Source organism: Phacochoerus africanus, chromosome 13 (genome assembly GCF_016906955.1).
Source record: "Phacochoerus africanus isolate WHEZ1 chromosome 13, ROS_Pafr_v1, whole genome shotgun sequence".
In the NCBI taxonomy this organism is placed as follows: Eukaryota; Metazoa; Chordata; class Mammalia; order Artiodactyla; family Suidae; genus Phacochoerus; species Phacochoerus africanus.
In genome coordinates this window covers 70,658,436-70,684,847 of record NC_062556.1, presented here as the reverse complement: position 1 = coordinate 70,684,847, position 26,412 = coordinate 70,658,436, and the positions used below count along the sequence as shown (strand labels likewise).

The 26,412-nt window shown below is 42.3% G+C and overlaps 2 protein-coding genes across 4 annotated transcripts; both read left to right on the top strand.

Annotated features, from left to right (window-relative positions):
• The first annotated feature begins 443 nt into the window (after nt 1-443).
• On the top strand, nt 444-7,757 carry TEX30 (testis expressed 30). Of its 3 annotated transcripts, XM_047756287.1 has the most exons (6): nt 444-556; nt 3,754-3,827; nt 4,327-4,557; nt 5,342-5,393; nt 6,428-6,633; nt 7,299-7,757. In XM_047756287.1, exons 2-6 carry the CDS (start codon nt 3,813-3,815, stop codon nt 7,470-7,472), a joined length of 678 nt encoding a protein of 225 aa, XP_047612243.1. In that variant the 5' UTR covers nt 444-556; nt 3,754-3,812; the 3' UTR covers nt 7,473-7,757. The 3 variants fall into 3 exon arrangements, with proteins under 3 accessions (XP_047612243.1, XP_047612244.1, XP_047612245.1); XM_047756288.1 differs by lacking the exon at nt 3,754-3,827 and having other exon boundaries at nt 452-556; XM_047756289.1 differs by lacking the exon at nt 4,327-4,557 and having other exon boundaries at nt 452-556.
• Nucleotides 7,758-18,437: 10,680 nt separating this feature from the next.
• LOC125113265 (leucine-rich repeat transmembrane protein CCDC168-like) lies at nt 18,438-26,412 on the top strand. The gene is made up of 5 exons (XM_047755828.1): nt 18,438-18,586; nt 19,880-22,242; nt 22,723-22,914; nt 25,426-25,720; nt 26,406-26,412. The coding sequence occupies exons 1-5, from the start codon at nt 18,438-18,440 to the stop codon at nt 26,410-26,412; spliced, it is 3,006 nt and encodes a 1,001-aa protein (XP_047611784.1).

Sequence of the window (26,412 nt, the reverse complement as noted above, 5' to 3'; positions counted from 1 at the left end):
GTAAATTTCAGCAGGGTCCAGCTGGCTGCTGCACTGATCAGTAGCAAAAAAGTGGGGGCAAGCGTGTGAACCATTCTACTCCAACAATCCAGGCAAAGCAGGAGGTGGGGCTCGGACGGGTCTTGTGGAAGTGTGAGAAGTAGTTGGGTCCTATACACATTTGCAAGTCGAACAAACAGGACTATTGATGGTGGGGTTTGGCAAAAGAGAATAATCAGAGTCGACTCCGCGTGCAACTGCTGGAATGTAGAGGCTGGGACGGGAAAGCGTCTTGAGCAGAGGAGGTCGGGCAAGAGGAAGCGACAGAGGGCAATTCTCCCGCCCCGCAGGTCGGGGAGGAGGTGCAGCTGCAGCCGCGCGGGCAGCGGCGGGAAGACTCTCGTTCCCAGCGTGCTCCGCGCGCCGGGCCGCGCGCCCGGGGGGCGGGGCCTGCGCGCGCGTGCGCCGTAGCGGGACGCGCGGGCGGGTGCGGCAAGGCGGTCCCTTCGAGTGTGGTAGTTCGCTCCCTGAAGGGAGTCAGGGCGGTTAGGTGTTCGCGGCCACTTTCCCGTCCCCGGTAAGTGCGGCGGCGGCGGCAGCGGTTGGGGACGCCAGATGGGGACGGCTTCCAAGGGCCCCGGCGGCCTCCCGCGGACCCGTCTGAGGCGGCTCGGGTTAGCGGCCGTCGCCCCTCAGGGGCTGTTGGGCGGCCCCGTGAGGCGTTCGGCGTCGGTTCGCTCCCGCGGGCGGCGGCCGCTGGGGCTTCGCGGTCGGGAGGCGGAATGTGGGTCGGTGCGGGCGGGGAGAGCCGAGCGGCTCCGGCCTGGGTCCCGCGAGGCGGCCTCCGAGCGGCGAGGGTCGCCCGGGCCCCGGCGCCGGCCGCGGCGCAGCCCCGGGGCCGGTGGGCGGAATAGGACGCTCCTCGGGCGCCTTTGAGCCCCCAGCCCCGCGAAACCTCGCCTCGAGTTCCCGGTGTACGGCTTGGCGTTGTTGCGGACGCGGCCGGAGCATCGACCCCCCCCGGAGGACTTGAACTCTTAACGTCTGTGTTTGCCCCGCGATCCCCAACGTCCCGCCCCGACGTGGTCGATAACGCACAAGCGTTCTGCCGGTTGAAGGTTCCTGGGTTGGTGGCATCAGCAGTAGTCACACGAGTCACTCTTGAAAACGCTCAGGACGTGGGCACACGACCCGGTACGATTGATCCTCGCTGCCTCTCCCCCAGGGTGGTGGAGACGCTTCCAGCCTCGCCCCATCTGACCCTAAAGCCCGAGTTGTAACCTCGTCGGTCTAGACCACGTTCCAGTTCAGATTCCCAAGTAGTCCAGCATGCGTGCACCGTTGTGAGCACACTGTCCGTCGTGAATTCTGGAAGGGGATGGAGTTTCCTTGAATAAAACAAACACCCAAGCTGTTGAGGAATAGAGAGTGGATAGAATACACGTCCAGTTTTACTCCCTCCTAAAATCTCGCTAACATTACCGTAAAGGGACACAGACCCGCAAAGAGGGAGAGACTATGGGGAAGCAAACAACAGCAAGAAAATACTGGGCTCCAGAAAGCAAATGTCTTAGCAGATTAGCCAAATTCTAAACCGTGGAAAAGTTCTGTTTAAGCCACACACAGAATCTTGGAAATGTGCAGAGACTGGCAGCCAGGGACACATTGGGAACTGGCAGTGAAAGGCGCGGTCCTGGGGATGGATGGAGAGGACTCCATGTCCACTCAGGTGAGGTCTAGATATCTGCCTCTCCTTCCCCACATCACACTGTTGGTGACTGCTTCTCTCCCATTAGAAGCCAAGCAGGCTATTCTCTTGAGAACATAAGACAGGTCTTTGTACCTGGGGACCCCAGGCACACTTATGAGGCTACAAGTGTGAAAACAGGGACAATGAAGACTGAAGTTCATCCTCCTCCTCCTCCAACTTAAATCCCAGAACTTTTGCAGCCAATCTAATACCCTTCAGGCTCAAATGTGAGAATTTTACACAAACACATAAGGGCAAAGATAGACACAGTAAGTTGGTCACAGTGGTTGCTTCTGGGAAAGAAACTTTGTGGTTGGGGGGAAACTGTGGGGAGACAACTATTCACTTTTTTTTTTTTTAATTGCGTACCATGTGCATAATATATACCTATTCAAAAATGAAATGTAGGGAGTTCTCATTGTGGCTCAGCGGATTAAGAACCTGACTAGTATCCACAAGGATGCAGGTTTGATCCTGGCTTCCCTCAGTGGGTTAAGGATCTGGCATTGTCACAGGCTGTGGCAGAGGTTGGTCACAGATGTAGCATGGAACTGGTGTGGCTGTGGCTGTGGCTTAGGCCAGCAGCTGTAGCTCCAATTTGACCCCTAGCCTGGGGATTTCCATATGCTGCAGGTGCAGCACTAAAGAAAAAAATGTAGTTCTTAAAAAATAATTATAAATTAACACATCTTTTGACACCCAAGTTCCTTTCCCAGGAATTTATCTTATAGCTGTATCTATACATATGTGAAAATAATAAGTATGGTGCCACTCATTGCAGTATTGCTTTAACAAAACATTGGAAACAGTCTCAGTGTTCACTAATGGTTGGTAAAATACATTATGCACAACTCTTCCTTGGAATATTTTGTAGCCATAATAATGAAAGAAGCTCATTGTATAAAGAAGAAAGTAATCACCAAGATATGTACTGGGGGAGTTGTTAGAATTACATATATCAAGCTTGTTTTAAAAAAGGTGTGTGTGTATATGTATATAAAATAACTGAAAGATAAGTGGACTTGGGTAGCATTTGTTGCCTTTGAAGAGGGGAGCTGAGTGGTAATGCAGAAGTGGAATAAGGGAGAGACTTTATATTTTTGGTAACTTGAACTTTGAACCCTGGTATTGTTAATCTCTTCAGTGACTGAATTAGTAAATGTTAATGGGAAAAAGATGAATGATGGAGATCCTGATGTTGATAATGTCCTGAACAATAAAAGGTCTCTTCACTGTAGGAAGGAATGCTGCATTACAAGCCTGAAATCTCAATGGCTCACAGCCTTTTATGCTCTTGGTTCTTGAGATAGATATTTCATGGTGTTTTGGTGGTTTAGATATTGGTTGGACTAGGCTGGACTCTGGCCTTTGGTTTTGGATTCCCACCTGTTCCATGTGTCTTCTGGAACCCAGGCTGGGAAAAAAAAAAATACATGGAGCATGTTTTTCTTAGGGCTGAAGGTGAGAGTTCAAGAGCACTTCTGGAAATTTGCCATGTGTCAGCCCAGAAGTAGCAGTTTGGAATTTACCTGTTAGTTAAAGCAAGTCACATAGCCAAGCCCAAAGGCAGTAGGGTTGAGATGTACACTCTGGCTCTGCAGAGTCTCATGATAAAGGATGTGGTTGTGTACTTCCATTGCAGGGTGGAAGAGCTGGGAACGATGATGACGAAGGAAATGGGTTAATAGTTACTGTGAGATTAAGTTGAAGATGAAGCTGAGAATGAAGATGGTTGGGGGGAAAAGATAAAGCATCCTGCATTGATATGATTTTTTTAAGCCATCCATGTTAAGATATCACATTGGCTTTATCTTACATAACATCTGTCAGCCCCACATCTGGCCCTCTAACCAATTCTGAGTGACCATAGGAATGAAAATAAATATGGGTACATGTAAAGAGACCAGTTCCTAGAGAAGTAGTTCTAAATGTGTTTATTTTAGCTGCTGAAAGTGTTCATTCATAGTTCTTATGTCATATCCATGTCTGCCAACCCACCTTTCACAACAGAATCTTCTTTTCAGGGAGATGTCCTTTGCTTCTCAGATGTAATGCACTTTAAGTTTGTTATTCAACAGTGAAAATGAGTCATACAGAGGTAATACATATTTTCATATGTTCTGCATCTTCAGGTTTTTTTTGTTTTTTGTTTTTGTTTTTTTGTTGTTTTTGGTAGTTATATGGCTTCAGAGTAACTTTGTTATTTTTAACTTGTACTAAGAGATACAGTATAGCATTAGTGGTTAAGAGTAAGGACTTTGAAGGAGCTTGAGTTTGGATCCTGGCAGGTGGATATATAACTTTGGGCACATTATGTAACCTATTGTGCCTCAGTTTTCTCATCTATAAAATGGTGATAATAACAGCATTTGCCTGAGAACTATTAGGAAGGTTAAACGAGTTAATACATGTAAAGCAGTTAAAATAGTAGCTGACACACAATAAATACTTCTCAAATATTATTATTAATATCATAGCTTTTTATTTGGAGGCTATGAATTAAATCATGGATCTCCTAGAACAAACATATATAGTTAATCATTTGTCTGAATAGGCAAGGAAGTAATTTTTGATCCCTTTATTCTCTTGAATTCCAGGTTAAATTAAAAATTCCTTTTGGAAATAAATTACTAGATGCTGTTTGTTTGGTACCTAACAAGAGCTTAACATATGGGATAATTCTTACACATGGAGCATCAGGAGACATGAATCTTCCTCATTTGATGTCACTGGCATCCCATCTTGCATCTCATGGGTTTTTTTGCCTGAGATTTACCTGTAAAGGCCTTAATATTGTACATAGAATTAAGGCATATAAATCAGTTTTGGTAAGAACATTTCTTTATATTTACTTTTGACAATTCTGTTTTTAAAATTAATAAACTTAAGACATTTTATTAGCAGTCATTTGGTTTAATTTAAAAATCTCTAAGTGAATATTCTTAGAAACTCAAAAGTGTGTGAAGACTATGTAGAGGTCACATTTTTCTTTCTTGCCATCTGTTAGTTTCCATGGGGATGAATGCTTACATCATAAATGTTTATCCATGACACTGCCCAGGAATCTACTTATGATGTAATTTTTCTTACTAGAATTATATAGCTGTAATATATAGTTCTGGATATTTTTGCCTTCGGTACTATGAATGTACAAATAGCATGATTTTTGTATATAGCATTTAGAAACCATAAAATCTCTGGCCGAAACAAACCTGAAATTTCTTTTAATCCAAATTATTTAAAGCTTTTAAGTTTTTCAGAGTTTTAAATTAGATAGTAGAAGTAGTACCAAATTTTGTATTAGTTGGAAGCTTTTACTGGCTTTTTTCCCTCCAATATTTGTTTTAAAAATATTTTCATATTTGAATTTTTTAGAGGTTTTTTTTTTTCCCACATATTTGCCTGTGTTACCCAGAGTGTGATTTGATAATAAAGAAAGGCATGACCAGAAGAGCGAAGAATTGGTTTCCTCTTCCAAGAAGAATCATTTAAGATTTCATAGTTGTCTTTGCAAAGTTTTTGATGTATTTCAGTAATGATGAAAAATATATTGATTTTCCAGTGGAATATTTCATAGGAGAAGAATTGATAATTTTTTGGTCAATTTTCTAGAATTACCTAAAGACCTCAGGAGAATACAAACTTGCAGGTGTTTTCCTTGGAGGTAAGTTGTAATACTTGTAAATTCTTGTTTAAAAATCTATTTGTATTAAAAAAAATCTATATTAATATGGGAATAAGTAATCAAGAATTAAAATGACAGGAAGAGACTTAAGGAGTTTTTGTTTTATTTTGGTAAGTTACTTCCTAGTATACCCTTAAGATACTTTAATGTTTAAAGCAAATTTAAACCTTGTATTTAGTAAACCAAAGATAACCTCCTTTTATTTATATCCTTGAGTCACCCTCTTTCAAATGATTCCTTCACAAAGATTATCTTCACCTCTTTAAGAATTCTTCAGAAAAATAATTCCTTTTTTTTTTTAAGTTTGACCTAGAATCAGATTTTGTTTGTTGTTTGTTTTAAATGGCCTTACCCACAGACTATGGAAGTTCCTGGACCCTAGGCAAAGCTGCAACTCAGACCCCAGCTGGGTCAACACCAGATCCTTTACCCCACTGCACTAGGCCGGGGATTGAACCCATGCCTCTACAGCGACCCAAGGTGCCACAGTCGGATTATTAACCCACTGTGCCACAGTGGGAACTTCTAGGATCAGTTTTTAGCTCTTTACAAGGCTCTGGATTGTTATTGTTTTGTTCTTTTGTTTTGCTTTTTAGGACATATGGAAGTTCCCAGGCTTGGGGTCGAATTGGAGCTATAGCTGCCGGCCTTTGCCACAGCCACAGCAATGCGGGATCTGAGCCGCGTCTGACCTGTACCACAGCTTACAGCAACACTGGATCCTTAACCCACTGAGTGAGGCCAGGGATCGAACCTGTGTCCTCAGGGATACTACTTGGGTTCGATGCCACTGAGCCACAGGGGGAATTCCCTTAGGCCTTGGTTTGTTTTTGTTTTGTTGTTTTGAACAAGGCTCTGGATATTGTGCTTAATCGCCACCTTTTGTATTTAAGTATTTTTGATAAGCAATATGATAGATGAAGTAAGTGAAATCTGACTTGCCACATTATTATCACCACTGCTTTATGTGAATGTTTATATTTCAAACTGAACTTAATTTTAATTGATTTTAGGTCGTTCAATGGGCTCAAGAGCAGCTGCTTCTGTAATGTGTCATATTGAGCCAGATGATGCTGACGATTTTGTTCGAGGTCTCATTTGTATTTCCTATCCACTGCACCATCCAAAGCAACAGCATAAACTTAGAGATGAAGATCTCTTTCGTATAAAAGATCCTGTGCTGTTTGTGTCAGGCTCAGCAGATGAAATGTGTGAAAAGGTGAATTGTAACTTGATGTTTGTATGAATGAAAGACAGAAATGACTTGGGAACAAGATATTACCTGCAATATTTAGTGTCTTTAAAAAGACGCTGATTTTACTAATGCTCATTTTGTACCATAATTACCCTGTTGCTTTGGAGAATCTAAAAATATAAGGATACTGACAATATTTATCTCCCTGTAGAGAGAGTTGGTAAAATGGATCAGTGCTTACTTATAAAATGATCAATATCTGAATCTTGTGAATTTGGGATTACTAAACTGTACATTTGGTTTATCATTTTGACATTTAAGCAGATTCTTCAGTTTGTTATAAAATTGACTCTTGAGAAAAAAGCAAGTTGTACATACTACTAAATTTTAGTGTATTTCCCAGAGCATAGAATTTCCTTGGGAGAAATATTTTTTAGAATTTTTTGCTCCAGTCTATTTAATAACTTTTTATCATCAATAATAAATGCTTGTTCTCTTCTGTGGTATTGCTGTGTCTGAGAAATGTGAACTGCCACGTCTTGCATGTTCCATTGCCTCCAATTATCTCTAGAGTAGGTTTTAATGAATATTAGTGAATGGATGCCAGTATAGGTAGGGTGGGAGAGAGAAAATCTTTATTAAACACCAATAAAGCATTAGTCTAGCATCCTCTTCTTTCTTTCCTTTAGAACTTATTGGAGAAAGTGGCACAGAAAATGCAAGCTCCTAATAAAATCCACTGGATCGAGAAGGCAAATCATTCCATGGCAGTGAAAGGACGGTCAACAAATGATGTTTTCAAAGAAATAAATACACAGATTTTGTTTTGGATCCAGGAAATCACTGAAATGGTCAAGAAATAATTGTCTTTAGTTTAAAGCTATGTTATTTTGAATATAAGTACAGTTAATTTGTTAGAGAACAGCATACCTCTCAGCATTATGATATATTTCAGACTAATGTTCTTTAATGTTTCCTTATTTTTAAAACACATTTTAATTGTGAAATTAATGTCCTTTACAAAATGTCTTTTGAAAGCACTGCTATAGTTGTATAAAGATGATGTACAAATATTGAAGGTGGTCTAAATATAATTTATTTTCATTAATATAGTTTTGAAAAATTAAACATTGAATTTTGTTACAACAAAACTTTTGTCTCATTGCTGTACAACTGAGAAAGTACTCTTAATTTAGTACTCTTAATTTTGCGGAGCAGTGTCATCTTTATAAAAGGAAGACAGAAGTGAAACTAATGGGAAAAAGGAAAATGTACTATAAAGCAGACCATAAAAGTACAATGAAGAAATAGATTTAAAAGGTTTCTAACCAAGCTTTGTATTTAGAATATTCAAGTTTGCAAATTAAACGATAGGCATGATATGCATGACCATTCAGAGATAGCACTACAAATACAGGGATAGTGTAGAAGGTAATTTAAAGTTGAGGAGTTCCCGTCGTGGCGCAGTGGTTAACGAATCCGACTAGGAACCATGAGGTTGCGGGTTCGGTCCCTGCCCTTGCTCAGTGGGTGAACGATCCGGCGTTGCCATGAGCTGTGGTGTAGGTTGCAGACGCGGCTCGGATCCCGAGTTGCTGTGGCTCTGGCGTAGGCCGGTGGCTACAGCTCCGATTCGACCCCTAGCCTGGGAACCTCCATATGCTGCGGGAGCGGCCCAAGAAATAACTAAAGACAAAAAAATAAAAAATAAAAAAAAATAAAGTTGACTTTTCCCTGAGCTAATTTGTAAGAAGCTACTATTCCTGATTGATGAAATAGCATGTTGTGGAGAATATGTAATTCCCAGAGAGAGATAAGAGCGCTTTGTCTAAGACCAAAATAAACATTTGTGAAAAGGTCCCATCTGCTCTTCTGCACAGAATTGATGCATCTTGCAGGGAAAAGGTGCTGCTCCTTCAAGTTTGAGATTATAGTCAAAGAGCTGTCCTGGCGTCACTTCTGGTAGGTCCTGAATTATGGCACAACCATTCACTTAGACCAGTGGCTCTCAACCGGGGGTAATTTTGCCCTCTAGGGGGCATTTGACAACATCTGGAAACATTTTTAGTTGTCATGACTGCGGTGGGGATGCTGCTAACATCTCGCAGATAGGAGGAAGGGATGCTGCTAGCATCGCCCAGTGCACAGGACAGCCAGCCCTTACAAAGAAGTATCCGGTCCAAAAGGTCAGTGGTGCCTTGGTTGGGAAACCTTGTCCTTGATAAACCAGTTTTAGGATTATCTTTAGATCCTTTCTCCTCTACCTTAGCTTTTTTATACCACTTCTGAATCCATTTGCTTCCTTTTAGTTGCCAAAGCCTGGGTTTTCACTCTCAAAAGGCTGACTCATCCCCCTTTTTGATTATACTGCCATCACTTTAAGCCAGGCTCTCATCAGTTCTCATCTGTATAATTACAGTGGCCTAATTCATTTTACTATCCTACTGTCTCCTTGTTTCGATAAAACATTTGACACCTCCAACTGTTGGTGGCCCTCCAGAGGAGAGTGGTAACGTGAAGGACCTTAGTTCAAGGCTCTCCACAAGAAGCTCTATCGCTATTTTAACCTTATTTCCACCCAACCCGTACACTCCAGCCTACCTGGACTAACCAGAATTTTAGAAAAAGTCTTTGTCTTCTCTTCCTGAAACTTTCTTCTTTGTTAGACTTAGCTACCAAATCCTAATCATTCTATAAGACCTTTAAATTCTCTTTCCCACTTCACAACTTTTCTGGAATTACCTCGAGTCTCTCCTTCAAAGCCACATAATACCTTCCTTCTCTGTTGCTAATCACACTCTGCCTTCTCAGAGATTATTGATATTTTTGCCCCATATCACTTCTTAACATACTGCTTTAGGTCAGGGAATGGTTTTTACTCATCGTCTCCATAAAGCACTTTGTATTACTTGCTTAGTGCCTTATATGTTCATTTTTCAATAAATACTTGTATTGAACTAAAATATTTAAAGAAGGAACATTTCTAGCCATCATAAACCATCCCTGGTTTTATATTGCTATTTTATACACCTATTATTGGCACTTTCTTTACATATAAAGAAAAAAAATCTAGTTCACAATGCCCAAAGAGTTCAAAGAATGTGACATTGGTAGATTTAACATTTTTTTTTTAAACTTTAATAGAATTTGAGTGTTTTCTTTCAGTGTCTTTATTTGTTAGTAAATGGGATTTCTCTTTTTTATTGTTTTTGTGACTTAAAAAAATCCAGCAGTTACTTTTTATGCTGTTCACTTGAGATTAACATAAGAGGTTTCTTCTGCAAAGGACAGAAGTGTGTATGCTGAAAAATAGGTAATTGTTCTTTTAGTAGTAAGTGCTTAAGTGACAAGCATGACAAAGCGCTGGAGATGGATACTCTTTACCTCTATGCAGACTTGAGCATCAACAGGAGTGGTACACAGAAGTTCCTTTTCACTTCTATTTGCAGTATACTAATTAGGGATTCAGTACATCAAGCCCTAAAAGATCTAAGCAACTATAGAGAGTTCCCTTAGTGTTAAGAAGTTGAATCCCCTCAAAGATAGTTAACATCATATGAATTAGAGAATGCCCCCACCCCCCAAATCAGGAAAGAGATATTGAGCATTTTGCCAACTGTGTTAAATATTCTAGAAAAACCCAGTACAATAAAATCACCTTGATTGTGTATGTGGATGGGGAGTCAGAAGGGTGTACTTCAGCCTAGAAAAATCCAGAGGAATTGCTCAAGTTTCTTCTAGAACTAAGGAATGCCAACCATGTGTTCTGGAGAGCTATACTTTGCAAAGACAAACTGCATGATCACAGTTAAACCTGAATTAAGATTATAAATACCTGTAGGCTATGGTCCAGTGGACTGGAAAACTAAACTCCTAGGATGTATTATTGATCTCAATCTCTCTAATACTTGAGGAAAGAGCTCAATAAATCTTCCTTGCACTCAAGGTTATGGGATAGAAGAGGCCTGAACAGTTAATTTGGTGTAAAGAATTATACTTCTTTCCTCAACCCACCTTGAATACATGAAGAAAAAGGAGCTATTAATTACATCTTCAAAGGGAAAGTACTCCAAATCCAAGGTAGTCAATATTTTCATTAATAGTCCAGACTTTCTTGTACTTATGACTTTACTCTCTAGAGTTTGAGGAAAAATGGGTGGTACTTAGATCTGGCTCTGCCCAACCTGAATTCTGACATTAGCAAGCATCACAGGTAGCTGCTCCTCTGCTCCTCGGAATCACCAGAAACAGGTGAAGAAGAAATTCACCAGGAAACCATTACAAAATCTAACTTTGTTTTTCAACATAACAGTAGATTATTGAGCGGGAACATTGCTGACAGGCCCCTCTAACAAAAAGAAATGTAAAATGACATGTTCTATTTTCAAAATAAATATAGGCAGCCCCCCCCCAAGACAAGTTGTCATATGTCCTTTATTTGGTAGTCATCTGAAATTCAAATTAAACCGGGGCATCTATATTTGGAAGGTTTTTTGTTTTGTTTTTGTTGCTAAATCTGGCCACCTTACATTCATATTTTCCTTAAAGCCTAAAATACACCATTCCTGGTGATAAAAGAAAATGGTTATGTCCAATTCAAATTTGTTCTACATTTTTAAAGTTACAGGGTAGTGATCATCCAGTTGTGCTAAGGAAATGTTTATAGAATTGTGGTTTTTTGGTGAGAAATTAATGGAGGATTATTTTTAAATTTTAATCAAAAAACTACTGATAGCATCATAAATGTCTCACTGGTGAGCTTTCATTATTGCTAAAGTAAGTTGATATGAGCTCAGTTCAATACCCACTATGACACGTACCTCACTTTATCTAAGCCTAAAGCAATCTGCTGCACTTGACAAGACACTGCGCAGCACTGGACATTATTTTTCTGGCATGGTTGCATGTGGTTATGGGATGGGAAAACCACCTTTTTGTGTTTTGGGGCATCCAGGATTGAGGACTTTGGAATGAAGGCATCAGTCTATTTTACATATTACATAAAAATGTCAAAGCAGTTTTATTTCTTTAAAAAAGTGGTGCAGGGTGGATTGGAAGGTGAAACAATTTTGACATTATGGGACCTCCTAGAGTCCTGGGCTTCTCAAAATAATTGGATAGCAATCTTCTTTATCATTTTCCTGGGAATTATTTTTGAGATTATACTTATAAAGATTTGTACCTGCTTTCGGAAGAAGGCTGCACTTCCAGAAAAGGATAATCCGGATGCCCATGAGGTAAGAACAAATGGTTGATTTTCTTTTCCCTTATTTTTGAAATAACACCGATGAATGACTTCTAAAATTGTGAAACTTTATAACTATTCATATTTGGATTAATCCTCTCACATTGAATTATCTCTCTTGAAATAGAAAGAAGACAGTTGCCTGAAAAGCCCAAGGCTTGGTAAATATCCTTATAATTTCATATTTTAATATAAAACTTGTTCAGCCTGAGCTTCTCCCATTGGTGCTCTGACTTTTTTTTTTTAATTCCCATTTATCTCTAGATAAGTGGTCAATTCATTCATCTTCAGAAGAAAGGTAAGTGATATACTTTGAAATTATATGAAACAGGTTGGTTTTGTTCTATTCAGAATTACATCTGAATTACAGAAAAGGGCTGTCCCATTTGTATAGGGATGACAGCTGTTCAACATCATAATTCAATCTAATTTTGATTTTTCAGTGGTTGCTCTTTTCCAAACTGCATTAATGGCTTTTAATATATTAAAATTATCCTTCCAGGGAGGTAGTATCATTACTGTTTTTACCAATGAAAAAGATAAAGCTCAGAGAGATTAAGTGGCTTGCTTCCCTACCCTAGCCTCTTTCCAATATGAAGAAGTAATAACCGCCAGTTCTGATAATTCAGTTGAAAAATATTCATTCAGCACCTACTGTGAACTGATCAAACCCTGAGCTGCAAGAATGACATGAAAGGAGTTTATGTAATCAGAACTCATCCGCATCCTAAGGACATAAAGGTGCTAGGAGCACATACTGACATCACTGGTCTTTTTGCCAGCAGTACTTTGTTTTCATCAAAATCCATTCATAGCAATCATTCGATATCTCTGTCTAGAGGGATACAGGGAACATTGTGTTTGATTCTGGGATCCGAATAAGATAGTCGTTCTCAAAAACCTTATATTTTGTGGAGGAGACGTACATGAAGGATGATTGCTTGCAACATGTTAACACAGTGATGGAAATATTATGAGAACATTTAGGAGACGCCTAAGCCAGCAAAGGGGTCTTGGGATGGCTTCATGAAGGTTACACTGAAGCTGAGTTTTAAAGGATAAGTGACAATTAGTCAGAAAAAGACACTGAGTTAGGAGGATGAGAAAGGTATTGTACATGTATGGGAGGCAAGGACATAACAGCAGGTAAATGATAACTGTGCGGTAAATGATGATTGTTTCAGAGTTGCTGCAATGCCAGGGATGGGTCAGGGAGATGAATGTAAAGAAACAGGCTGGAGCAGGTCCTGGGGGACTTTCTATACCCTGTTAAGAAGCTTGGTAGATGGTAACCACTGAAGGACGGAGGAGCAGGGGAGATGGTTGAGGCTCAGGACTGAATGGCATAAAAGACCACCACTCAGTATCTGAAATCAGGGAGGGCAGTGCTGGCCAGGCAGAGTCTCAGTGAGCAAAGCTAACTGCTGACCTTGCATCCATTGGTTTGGGGCAAATGGTTTGATTCAGGATTGACCTCAGCCTTGGAAGTGTGTCCCTGGGAAAGTCTGCCACCGATTACCTGATTAATCTTTTCAAAGATTAAAGCTGTCACTGACGGTTTCAGAAGCATATTTCCCAAAGCAAGTTATCATTGATAGATAAAGTTGTTTAAAAGCAGATTTGGGGAGTTCCCATCGTGGCGCAGTGGTTAACGAATCCGACTAGGAACCATGAGGTTGCGGGTTCAGTCCCTGCCCTTGCTCAGTGGGTTAAAGATCTGGCGTTGCCGTGAGCTGTGGTGTAGGTTGCAGACGCGGCTCGGATCCCGAGTTGCTGTGGCTCTGGCGTAGGCCGGTGGCTACAGCTCCGATTCGACCCCTAGCCTGGGAACCTCCATATGCCACGGAAGCGGCCCAAAGAAATAGCAAAAAAAAAAAAGACAAAATAAATAAATAAATAAAAGCAGATTTGGTGTTTGTTACTGTGACTATAGGATTATATTATGGCTGTATGCCATTGATTGATTTAACTGATTTTCAGCCAATTCTAGTACTTGTTGCCATGGCTATAGAGCTGTCAGTCTTTTCCAAGGAGTTTGGGGAGTTCTTTTTAAATTTTCAAAGGCCCAGTTGAAATTCTCTGGAGGAGAGAGGCCAAAGAACATTTTAAAAATGGAGAGACATACCTAAAAGTTAAGTGGGAATTGTTTGTATTGCTGTAGTTAACTTCCTTCTATATCTGCCTCCAACTTTTCATTAAAATCAGCTACATTTATGGGTGTTTTGTATATGCGTATTTTCCCCCTTTCACTGAACTTGAAGAAAGGATTGGGTTTTATGTCTGGGTCAGCTTGTTGTGGACAAGAGTTAGCAGAAGAGACCAGAGTTATGATGACCATTCAACAGATGCTGTTGAGGGGGGCCTACAGTGTGCTGCAAGCCCTTGAGAGACATCAGTGAACAGAACAGACACTGCTTCCTACCTGACATTTTAGTCGCGGGGGAATCTGATGATAAACAATAATATGATAAAACATATGTCAGAAGGTGATAGGTTTTATGGTAAGACAAAAAAAAAATAGAACAGACTAAGAGGACTCATGATGCTAGAAGTAGAGGAGGAGAGGTGGGTGCAATATATACGGTGGGATTTGACTGAAGCCTTGAAGGGATGGGGGTTAACAGATAAGGTAGAAGAATATTAGTGAGGTTCGAGAACAGGTGGCAGATCATGGGTGGGCTTTGCAGGCCCTGGTAAGGATAGCAGCGTTCACTCTGAGTTCCTAGAGGGGATCGTTGCAGAATTTCACACAGGAGAATATGTTCTTTCTTTTATATATAAATGTATAATTTGGGAACGATGCCTGGTCGAGACAATGAGTTTGGGGGTTTTTGGCATAGAGGAAGTGTTAAAAGCCACAGAGCTGGTGAGATTACAAAGGGACTATGAGAAGAGGAGCAAGGACTGAGCCCTGGGGCACTTCAAAGAGGTCAGGAAGAAGAGGAGGATCCAGCAAAGACTGATAAGGGCCCCCAGTGAGTTAGAAGGAAAACCAGGAGATATGTGATCCAGAAGCTCTCCAAGTGGAGAGTACGGAGAGCAGGAAAGACAAAGAGCTATACAAGGCATACAAGTTAAGGATCAGAAAAATATCCTGATGAATACAGATGTAGAACCCTTGGCAAAATACCAGAAAACCAAATTCACCAGCACATTAAAAGGATTATGCACTCTAGCCAAGTGGGATTTTTTTCCCAAGAATGCAGGATTGGTTCCACATAGGAAAATTATCTAGCACTGTTTTATTGTGTTTAAAATCATAATATTAAATTGAAAAAATACTGGTTTTTCTTTTCAGCTTTCCTCTATATTTTTCCTAAGTGAATAAGACTCCTGTCCTGGTGGAATGTTATCCTAATTATGTCTGGATACTGTGATAACCTGTCAGGGTCACCTGGATACCCCAGAATGCTTATGCATCCTACCTGTATCAGTTAGGATATTTTAATTCTTATGTAACAGAAAATTGTAATTCAAATTGGCATACCGAAAAGAGACTTTATGATATATAGTAAGAGACCCTGAAGTAGAATTTGCTTCAAAATTTCTTGATACAGTGGCCCAGGTACCTCACCAAGGTTCTGTATCTCTCCCTCTGCCTTTCTTGGTGTTGGCTTTACCTTGAGGTAACTTAAGGTGTATCAGCATCACCTGGGGGGTTTGTTAAGACTCAGATTTCTGGGCCCCACTCCCCAGGGCATCTGATTCAGTAGGTCAAGGGTGGGGCCTGGGAGTTGGCATTTCTGATCATCTTCCAAGTGATGCTGCTGCTGTTGGTCTGAGCTTTGTCAGGCTGCGCCTTATCACTGGAGGCAGAATGGGTATCAGAGGGTCCACTTCCGTGGTCATTCTTTCCACCCGAAGTTTTGCTTCGAGGCACTACCCGAAAACGCAGGCTTCTCTCCGAAACCAACCGGCATTCCTTGTGAAAGGCTATAATCTCAACCTGCAACTTTGACTGTCAAACAAGACAGCTGAAAGTAGACTTTTGGACAGGTATTAGAGGAAAAACCCCTCCTTCTCCTAGATATGAAAATAATTTACTTCACTTTGTCAGTGGATTGATGTACTACGTGAATGGAACGAGGCAATGACTTGTTTTGTAACGTGGCTCATGACTTTCTGACTAACCTCTATACTGAGCACAGGTTGCCTTTAGAAGAGAGTGCTCGTGTGACACAGACCTTCAGTGACAGTTCATTTTCACACTGTTTTCATACATTTCAGAATTGATGACTTTTCAGAAAGGACAATTCCTTCATCACTTACATCGGAAGGAAATGAAGGTAACTTTGAAGACGGAGGTTTACCGGCAGATGAAACGGGGCGGGCAGGTCCCGGGGAAGGCAGATATCAAGTCAGTCGCTTTAGTGAAAGTCATGTGACATCGTCAAATGGGACTAGCTCGTCTTTGTCCCTTTTTCATTCAGAAGTACAGGAAGTTTTTCTCAGGAGTAGAGGTTATCCCGAAAGTGAACACGAGACAATACAGTTTTCCTCAAAGGAATTATTTTCCATAATGAAAACCAACAAAAATAAAAATGTAATGTTTTCTTCTGACTTTAACTTTTCAAGAACTTCTAGAATCATTATAGAAAGTGAAGATCTGGATGTGGCACCATTCCCTCCTGCCCATTTATTTCTTTCTAGAGACCAAGTCAGACTCCTGGAAGAAAATGTGAGAAATCAAATTCCTTTAAAATCCAAAGCTTCGTTAGAGAGTAAAGCTACCCATCTGTACTCAAGTTCTCAAGAGTCCTTGATTCAGAATCAGCATTCTGTTAGAATGGACATTTTTGCCCAAGCACAAGATTCTTTTCCAGGACAAAGCGATACTCAGTATCAAAGTTTTTCTGAAGCACAATTTACTAGTCAAGCCCAAGAGTCTGTTAACAACCAGGAATCAATCAGCAGCCATGCTGATGTCAAGGCCAGGTACTTTGCTCTGCCTCAAGAGCTGATGAAGCAACCACTCTCCAGCAGCACACACGCTTCCTTCCAGACAAAAGAAATGGACAGGAACCAACTGCCGGTTGAAGTCTCACATTCTGTTGAGACCAAAGATTCCATCGAGGGCCTAGACTCTGATAAAAAACACTTCGATGAGGCCCAATATTCTGTTTGGTTTGAAGATTCAAACGAGATTAAATATTTAATCCAGTTGGAAAATACTATTTTTAAGAATGCCAGGTTTCTAGTTTTAACTCTGAACCCAAAGTCGGTTGTTAAAGGCCCGCCACAGCTAAAGAGTATAAGGACAAAGGGCCGGAAACAAATTGCTTCCTCGAAATTAAAGCGCTATCACGCTTACGGCTCAGTGCCTCTTGCACCTACCTTGAACAGGCAGAAAAAGAGAAGAAAAAGCTTACACTGTAAAAGCAAATTTAGGCTCAGAGCTCCACCTCAGAAGTCAAAGGAAACACCAACTTCACGGGTATTTCAAATCACAGGTATTTCGTGTCACACTTCAGAACGTAGCAAGTTAAGACACAGGTACGTTAAGAAGAAAGCGTTGCATCAAAGAAAAAGTATACCAGGTATCGTGTTGCGTCTTATTTATGTTTTCAAGTTTGTTCCTCCTTATAGCAGGAAGTATTCCCGGAAAAGACTGGTGAGATCCATGCCGGATTTAATAGGATGTGGCCATTTTCTGCTGAAGCAACATAAGTCACCACATGCAGAGCAAGCCAGCCATGCAGGGTCTACCGAGAAAGGAGGAACCTCGGAGAGTACTAAAAATACAGAGCCACATGGCAGAGAGACTACAGGGCTAAAAAACATTTCACCAAAAATCCCACCTCAGCCAGAACCGTCTTTCATGGCCAGCACCTATCAGCGAAAAGCACCTTGTTCTCCACTAATAAAAACAACCTGGAAGGATAAAGAGTCTTGTAAAGACCCAGTTATACAAGCACAGAAAATGGATCCTGCAGCGTCCTGTGTCCCAAATAGTGGAAAAACAGCTGACCTGCATGTTACAAAGCATGAGACCCCCTTAGAGGCATCTATACCAGAACCTTTGTGGAAAGTGGTTTCCTCTCCCCACATGGACTTGGGTAAAAAAATGGAAACATGGGAGGACCTACAAAGTACAGAGAATTCATATCTTCCACTTTCAAATGGAGAGGGTTTAGCAACCAGTACCTCAGAAAGGCAGAGGTGCTTTCGAAAGGGAAATACACAAGAACAAAAAGATTTTCTGGAACTTGTTCTGGAGTCTTCAGATGTCAGCTTGCTCGTTTCACCAGGAACCAAAAAGCATAAAAGCAGTGAACAATCAGCAGGTATAACAATTCAAGAGAGTACAGAATATGTAAGTGAGAAGGAAAAGAAACCCTTAATGCTTAGTGTCACAGGATGTGTTGACCGACGCGAAGGTGAGGAACTGGAACGCGACACCAGAAGCAATATAAAAAATATGCAAGATAAAAGAATACCTAATGCATTCCACGACGCCACCCACACTGCCTTTTCTGAACCACCTCATGTGGAAGTGCACAGCAGATTCAAAACCAAGGCAGATTCATCAGAAATAGGGCTCAGCCATTCAGTGGTAAAGCAAGATGAATTACGAGATGACAAGATGATACAGAGTGTGGAATATGTTGAAAAGGGATATATATTTGAAAAGCCACAAGAATATGACAAAGAGGAAGAACAGGCTTTGCAAGAAGCAGTTCCACAGCTGGCACACGGTTTCAGGTCCAGCCTACAACCAACGCAGAAGCCCAAGTATGTCAACTTTGAAATAGGACAGAGCAGTTCAGAAAGCAGAAGAAGTCTTAATCAAGAGCTAGAAGTACAACCACAAACTCTTTCTACAGAAACAATTGTGGGGACCAGGCCATCCTCCACAATGGCTCCATGTCAGGTGGAGAAGCTGCAGCCAAGTGCAGACAGACCTACCGATGGGGAGACTGCAGAGCCTGCGCATCCTCTTCCAGTGTCAGCAAGCTTACCAGTTTTAACTGAAACAGCAGAACGTGGCGTCCCATTTGGCAGAAGCCCCAGAAAGACCCTAGATGAACAGATTGCAGAAGAAAAGGAAGACTTAAAGAGAGTTTTACCTGAAGTCGCCTTGGAGTCTTTCCATAGGCATATGCTTCCTTTATCAGGTTTTAAAAGGAAGAGAATCAGAAACAAATTATCAGGAACAATCAGTTTGCTTGGTCCCGAAAGTGTAATTATGAAAGTAAAGAAGCCACCAATACTTCGCAGAAGAAGACTGAAAGGCAGTTTTAAAATCCTGATGAAGCAACGACTGCAAGATCAAATTGTGGCAGAGAGGCTCGTGAACGTTATTGAGCCTCGCCTGTCTGTTTTGCCTCATGTCAGAACGCAGAGCAGATTAAATGCAGATGATCATGGTCTTAGCAAGCTGAAACAAGAGAAAGCAGAAGTTAAAAGAGAAGAGTGTTCAGACACCATTAATGAGGGAAGTGACTCTGGAAACGCACCCAAAGAAGCTAAACTGCAACATGAAATGGAAGGGGACAAAAAAGCTTCACCTGAAGCCTTCCTTCAGGATAGCTGGAACCTCAGATTGGATGCATATCCAGAGAAAGAGCTTAAAACAAAGAAAGAAATGCAGCAACCAAGCACAGTTGCAGAAGTCATGGTGGAGCCTATTGACTATACTATAGTGGATCCATTTCACATTGTGAATGTGAAGACAAGCCTGACAACACAAACAGGTACAAGATGCACTACAGATTCTAAGATGCCTCCTTCGGCATCAGAAAAATCACTGGCTAGAGACCCTTTAAACCAAACGAGAGGACGTGACGTTCCAGATTATGGAAGTGATACAAGGGAAATGGGTTACTGTTTTCCAGAAACAAAGGCAGAATTAGCAGCAATTTTCCGAGAGACTTTGAATTGCCACATGCCTGCTTCATCTCACTTTAAAAAGAAGAAAAACAGAGTAAGATTCTCATTCCTAGGATGTACAGTAAAGCCCAAGTCTGTGCATATGAAGGAACCGAAGCCATTCCTTTCACGTATGTGTAATATCTCACGTCACAGAAAGAAGCTGGAGTCCAGCTTCAAGGCCAAGTTTAAAAAGATCAACCAAGCTAATGGACTGGTGTATGAATATCTCAATACCCTTTACTGTCCCCTGCAGAACAGGTTACAGGGAGAGTCAGACAGCTGTTACGATGAGGTTCAGCTCCATGGGCTCACAGATGTGGGGAGACCACAGTATGTTGACTTCTTTGACAGGAGTAGTGAATTCTGTGACAGAGAAGAAAACCTGCAAGATGGAGACAGAGAGGAGCAGAAACCTTTGCTAAGAACAGCTGCACAGCCTTCCCAGTACCTCTGGATCGATGCATGTCAAGGGAAGGAGACCCACTTTACCAAACCCGTCTCAACACCAGACCATTTAACACAAGAGCCACCCATTCATGAGCAAGATAGACAGCGCCAAACATGCTTTCCACAAATGGCTTTGCAGGCTGGCCTCCAGATGTGTCCCAGAGAAACTAAGGAACTCCTGAAGACCAGCAGACTAGAAGATGGTATAATAGCTCCCATGGGTCTGGAGATTCTACCTCCTGAGACAGGGAACACATCACTTGAGAAACCTTTAAACACTACCCCAGAGCGTGGCTTGCCATCTGGTGGAAATCTTGAAAGGGAACCAGAAGCTTATCTTGTGGGAAAAAATTCAGAATTGGCCCCGAATTTGCAAGTGACATTCCTGCAGTCTTCTGATTCTGCTGAGCCCTTGGTTTCTAAATCTAAAAGAAAGAAAATCACATTAAAATTAGCAAGGAAGCAAAAAACAATGAATTGTAGGCATAGAACCATGAGGGAACAAAAGCCATCGTCAATTTTGCATGTGCTTAATGGCCTGCAGAACAAGGAACTGCAATGCAGCCTTAAAGCAAAGATGAAAAGCCTACAGCAAAATGAGAGTACAGCAGCTGCATTTTTGGATATCATTCACTTCAAAGTACCAAGGTTAAATGTGGAGAGAGAGATGCTGAGGATAACAAGACCTAGTCATATGCAGCTAATGCAAGAGAAATCACCAAATGGAAGGGAAGTATGTCGCCCAGATTCTCTTGATAGGAGTAGTTTATGTAACCATGTGAAAGATGAGAAGGAGGAGCCAGGGGAACAGGAAGATTTCCCAGCTCCAGAGAACAGCCAAGGCTTCATATTCAGTGTGTATCAGAAGAAGGATCATGCCTTTGTCAAATCAGATGAGGAACCGGAAGAGGCAGGAAGTACAGACATGCAGGCACAACCACCAACACACTGTACACAGACTCTTCTGAGTTCTGCTCCATGCCCTGCATTGGCTCAATTTCAGTTTGGAAAGCTAGATAGCTCTGCTAGGTTTTCACCTCCAATGTCAGGAGAAGCAAACTTTGATGAAAAAGTATTTTCTGCAAGAGAATGTGGTGTCCCCTCTGGTGTAAACCATCAGGAGGGACGCGCTAGTGACATTGAAAAGAGAGAGAGGGTGACTTTAGATCTCTGCTCGGCTGCTTTATCTGTATCCAAAAGCAAGAGAAACTTCAAACACCATGCAAACATGAAAATCTTCATGAATCCCAAACGTGGAATTTTGAAAGCAAAGAAACCGTCAATATCATACATGCTCAATATCAAGGGCGGTGCCGGCCCAAACCATAGAAAAGAACTGGGATGTGACTGGACAACCAAAATGAAAGGGGAAGACCAAAGGGGAAAAACGGAAGACGGCATGTACTCCCTCCGGAATTTCATGCCTGATGCTCACAGGTATAGCAAGAGAGAAAGAGAAATGGACATGTTGGGAGAAAAAAGACTCAGTTCTAAACAAGTAAAGCAAGAGATATCACCAGAGGAAGGGACTGTGACTTCAGATGACACCGAAGAAACCAATCTTGAAGATGAGGACGAAGAAGAAAGGGAGCAGGAGATGTTATTAAACGTAATCCCCCAGCACAGCCAACATTTTATCTTCTGTTCGGGCCAGGCCGAGGAGCTCACCCTTCACACATCCAAAAACAAAGGAAGTGGGAAGATTCTGTTTGTTATAGAACAAGACATCCCACCACAGACGCAGCCTGCAGATCCAGTGCAGGCAGGGGAGCCCAAGAGAAGCCACCAGTCCGAAACTGGCACCACGCGTACGGCGAGTTCAGACTTTCCTCTTCTGACGTCAAAGGAATCACGAATGGGTCGTGTTTCAATGGATACAGTGAGACCCAGTGTCCCAAGGCGTGGGAGCCACACAGGGGAACTGTACCATCCCCGTCAGAGTCACGAGGGGAAGGCAGCGGTTCCAAAAGATCTACAAGCAACTGTCCTGGAGTCTTTGGATGTCTCCGCTCCCGATCTATCTGGATCTAAAAGGCAGAGAAAGACATTTACGTGTAGAGCCTTTAAAAGTAAAATGAGTCCCAGAGGTGTTGCCATGAAGGCAAGGAAGGCACCCACTTCTCAGATATTTAACATCCCTGGAAACAGTTGTCTAAAAACCCTACCTCCCAAAACTCGGAAGTCACAGATTGTTTACTTTTTAATTCATGCAAAATACTCTGGGGTACTGGACGATCTTACTCTAGAGAGAAAGGAAGGGTTAACCCATGAATCACCAGCATGGGTTATACCCACACTTGTTTTACCTGTGTCAAAAAGAAAGAAAAAGGACTTAAAACTTACAGACAAGAGAAATAGAATGAGTCACACACGCACACCTTGGAAGGCAAAGAAGGCACCAATTTCCCAGATGTCTGATGTCACAAAGCGTGGTGTGCCATGCCACAGCAGACAAATTGAACACCACTTCAAAACCATGATGAAACGAGGCCAGCCTGTGGCAGATACCATCCCGAACGCCATCTCCTCTCCCGCATCTGGAAACGTAGAGACGGGGATGCCCTGGAAGACAACCTTCAGTCGTGAGCTGCCACAGCAAGAACAGTCGTCAGGTGGTGAGAGAACCTGGTGTGACGGTTCCACGGGTGAGGAGGGCAGGGCCTCAAGCCTCGGGGAGGAAATCAGAGGCCACAGTGGAGAAGCAGGCCCACGAAATTCTCAGCAGTTCACTGTCCACGCTCGTAAAATGAAGGAGCCTCGCCTTGTGAAATCAGATCTAGAACGGAAGTATTCAGCAAAGGGAAAACCCCCAGAATCGCTTACCATTGCTCAGGAGCTGCAGCAATATGCGCTTTTCACACGAGGCGTAGCGCCTTCGGCTTCTGGCTCTACTTTGAATTCCCCTCCATTGGAGAAGCTTCCGAAAAGGACAAAAACACAGAAAGGCTTACAAGATGCAGGGAGTGCAAGCGTTTTATCTCCAGTGGCAGAGAAGTCACTCCGTGGCTCTTTCATTGCTGTAGCACAGAGTGACGTCCCATCTGGGAGAGGGCCTGGGAAGAAGCTTTCTAGCGCCGTTCCGGAGGGAAAGATAAGGTTAGGAGAGGATTTGCAAGCGAGACCCCTGCAGTCTTTTGGCTTCTCCATGCCAGCTTCATCTGAAATTAAAGGGCTGAGAAGTGCCGCACAGACCCCTAAGTCCAGAACTGGACAAGCACAGACGGCAGTGATTTTCAAGACAATGAGTACCACTAGGTCTGGTGCCCCACCCCATGGAAAGAAACAGAGCTATATCTTGGGTGACACAGCCAAAGGACTCTCTCAGAGTATGCCAGGCACATTTGTGAACACCCTTTTCCCACCTACGCCTGGGCCACCTGCCCTCAGAACACACAAAAAATTGAAAGCGGAGAAATGCCCATTAAGGAAAAAAAGCAGTATTATAGAGCTGAAACGAAACGAAGGAAAGAAACTATGTACACGTTCCTCTAGTAAGTGGAGCACCTCGAGAGACACGTCGGAATCCAGACGGCAGAATGAAAAAGAGGGCGATGAAGTTAGAATCAAAGCACAGCTAAAATTACTGCCTAGGACAGGAAGTAGAAAAGATCAGACTATGCTTGTGACAGAGGGACAAGTGCAGCCACACACACTGGTTTCAGAAAGTATATTACAGTCTCCCCGTTCTTTTCTGAGAATTCCATTTCCAACGGAAAAGCTGAGGATTATCCCACCACAAACAGAGGTACTACCCAGACTCAGTGAAAAGATCTCCTGTCCAAAAAGAGGGAAAGCCATGTCTGATGGCCTTGTTGTTGCCGAGGCAGAGCATAGCCCTACATCTGATGGGGCCCCGGCAAGGAAGCTGGATGCTCCCGGGGCAGGTTCCCTGAAGCGTGAAGAAAAGGAGGAAAACACAGACACTCAAAAAGTAATAAAATACCCACGCTCAGAGATCTCAGTGCTTGAAGATCCAGATGACGAAAGCTCCAGCAGGAACGAGGATGGTCATTTTGCCAAGAAACATAAGGAGCTGCAACGGGATTTACTAGCACTGTCCATGACATCTTTTTCATCTGAATCTGAAAGGCAGGAAAAGGCGTTCAAATTTCCAGAAAGAAAAGATCTCAAGGGTGCCAAATGTAGAACCATGAAGGCAAAGAAACCTCTTTGTTCACAGGTCCTTCATAGCACCACGCACGGTAACCTGTGCTGTAGAAATGGACAGGAAGGCAAGTTAAAACCTATGATAAAAGACGTGCCGCACAGTAAAAGCATGACTGAGGCGTTTTCATCCCCCACACCTGTTTCAACTGACAACAAACTAGATGTTGAAACGGATGGCACACCCAAACCAAGGATGGATCCACCAAGAGGAAAAATGCACAGCCACACCTCTCCACAGCTAGAGAAACCACCATGTGATGGGGGAGCGTGGGAGGCTGATTTGATGGATACACAAAGCAGATCCAGCAACACAGGGAACACACACGTGCCCTGTGAAAAGGAAGAGAAAAATACCCCAGATACATTAGCAGAATCGGTTCCACAGAGTAGCCAATGCTTCCATTTCAGTTCTCATCACATGAAAAATCTTGACCCTTGCAAATCAGAATCTAAAATGCATAGTTCAGAAGCCAGAGGGACTTGGAATTTGTCTTGTGCAATGCAAAAGAAGAGGCAAGAAAAGCATGTTAGAGAAACCATCTTGGAACCGCTTTCTAGAAACGTGATGAACTTTATCCAAGTACAGACATTGAAGACAAGTCTTCATAATCAGGGGGGAATTCAATACATGGTAGATCCAAAGACTCCATTGCCAAAAGCCCAGAAATCAGAGACTGGCTCCATACAATGTGATGATTCCTGGGATGGTAAGCCTGGGAGGAAACGGGAGAGTCCTATTTCTAAGGAAAAGGCAAGGAATCAAAATGACTTCGTAAGAAAGGCCAAGATACTGATTCCGAAGGCAGATAAGTCATTAATTGAGATGCGTTATCTTAACGTAAGAGAGTGTAGTGGTTCATTACAGCCAAGAGAAGACACGGCGCCAAGAGGGCAAAAGAAACAGCAAGAACCATGCATCCCAGGAACCAGCCAGGATTCTGCTTATGCCTATGCACTTAAATACCCTAAAATCATAAAACATAGTGCTAAAGCAGAAACAGCAAGCATGAAAAACACTACATATACCGAGCAGGTAAAATCTAAGGCAAAGAAACCACCTGTTTCTCTGACGTGTAACACCATAGGATATGGAAGCCAAAGCAACAAAGAGGACACGAGACGTTACATCCAGAAACAGAAGGGGATCCGACAAGCTCAAGCTGAGGCCGAGTTGGTTCTGAACACTATTTGTGACTATGGACTTATTCCATCTAAAATTAGAGAGTTGGTGGAAAGGAAGAGGGAAAAAGGCAAGCCACCAAAGCTGGTACACAGCCCTCCACCGCCCACGCTGGAGAAATCCCTCAGCCAAAGACAGATGGCATTTTCACAGTCCATGCGTAAGAGTGCTATATCAAGAAATAGTAAAACACTGAGACGGTATGTTGGAGAGCAAAAAGAAAACCAAGTCGCTTCAGCAGACCTTCTCCCACAGTGTAGATACCGATTTGTGATTAGCCAGCAACTGAAAAAAGAAACGGACCATGTCAAATTCACAGTAGACTTGAAAAGAGAAGTATATCCTGATGTCCTCTCACAAAAGAGGGAAACCAGTTGCGCTATGTCTGACATCTCGAATATTAGAATGCATACAAAACATGAATTCCTTACTGCACAGAGAGCAAAGAAGGGAGATGAGGCCATTGTCCAAGGATCCATTTCAGCTCCAAAGGGGAGAGAAGTATCTGAGAAAACTGACATGTCACTAAGTTCAGAAGGACAGACTATGTTAATTCCAGAGTTGGCAGCTTCCCAACTGAAGATTTGCAAGAAGCAGGAACTGCTAAAACAAAGAAGCATTTCATATCTGGAGCCTAGTACCTTCCCCCTTGCGGAAACTCCTCATTCAGAAAACACAGGAAATGTCCCTGAGGAAGATGCATACACTGAGAGAAAAAGTGTTTCACATCTGTTGAGAAGAGAAGGATTAAAAGAAACTGATATCTTACAGGGTTCAAAAGGACAGACATTTCTTTGTACAAATGTAGAGGTCCAGCAAAATGTTTCTGCAGCACAGAAAGATTCTGTATCTTGCCCCAGTGGGGAACCTCTCCTTGTTAAACAGACAGTAG

What these genes read in the sequence shown, in the direction of transcription:
- LOC125113265 (XM_047755828.1), top strand. Translation starts at nt 18,438, where the DNA reads ATGATACAGAGTGTGGAATATGTTGAAAAGGGATATATATTTGAAAAG. An exon ending in TACGTGTAGAGCCTTTAAAA is followed by an intron (nt 22,243 to 22,722) that starts GTAAAATGAGTC and finishes CTGGAAACGTAG; the next exon opens with AGACGGGGATGCCCTGGAAG. An exon ending in GCAGTTCACTGTCCACGCTC is followed by an intron (nt 22,915 to 25,425) that starts GTAAAATGAAGG and finishes GTAACACCATAG; the next exon opens with GATATGGAAGCCAAAGCAAC.
- TEX30 (XM_047756287.1), top strand. An exon ending in AGGCATATAAATCAGTTTTG is followed by an intron (nt 4,558 to 5,341) that starts GTAAGAACATTT and finishes TCAATTTTCTAG; the next exon opens with AATTACCTAAAGACCTCAGG. An exon ending in CAGATGAAATGTGTGAAAAG is followed by an intron (nt 6,634 to 7,298) that starts GTGAATTGTAAC and finishes TCTTTCCTTTAG; the next exon opens with AACTTATTGGAGAAAGTGGC.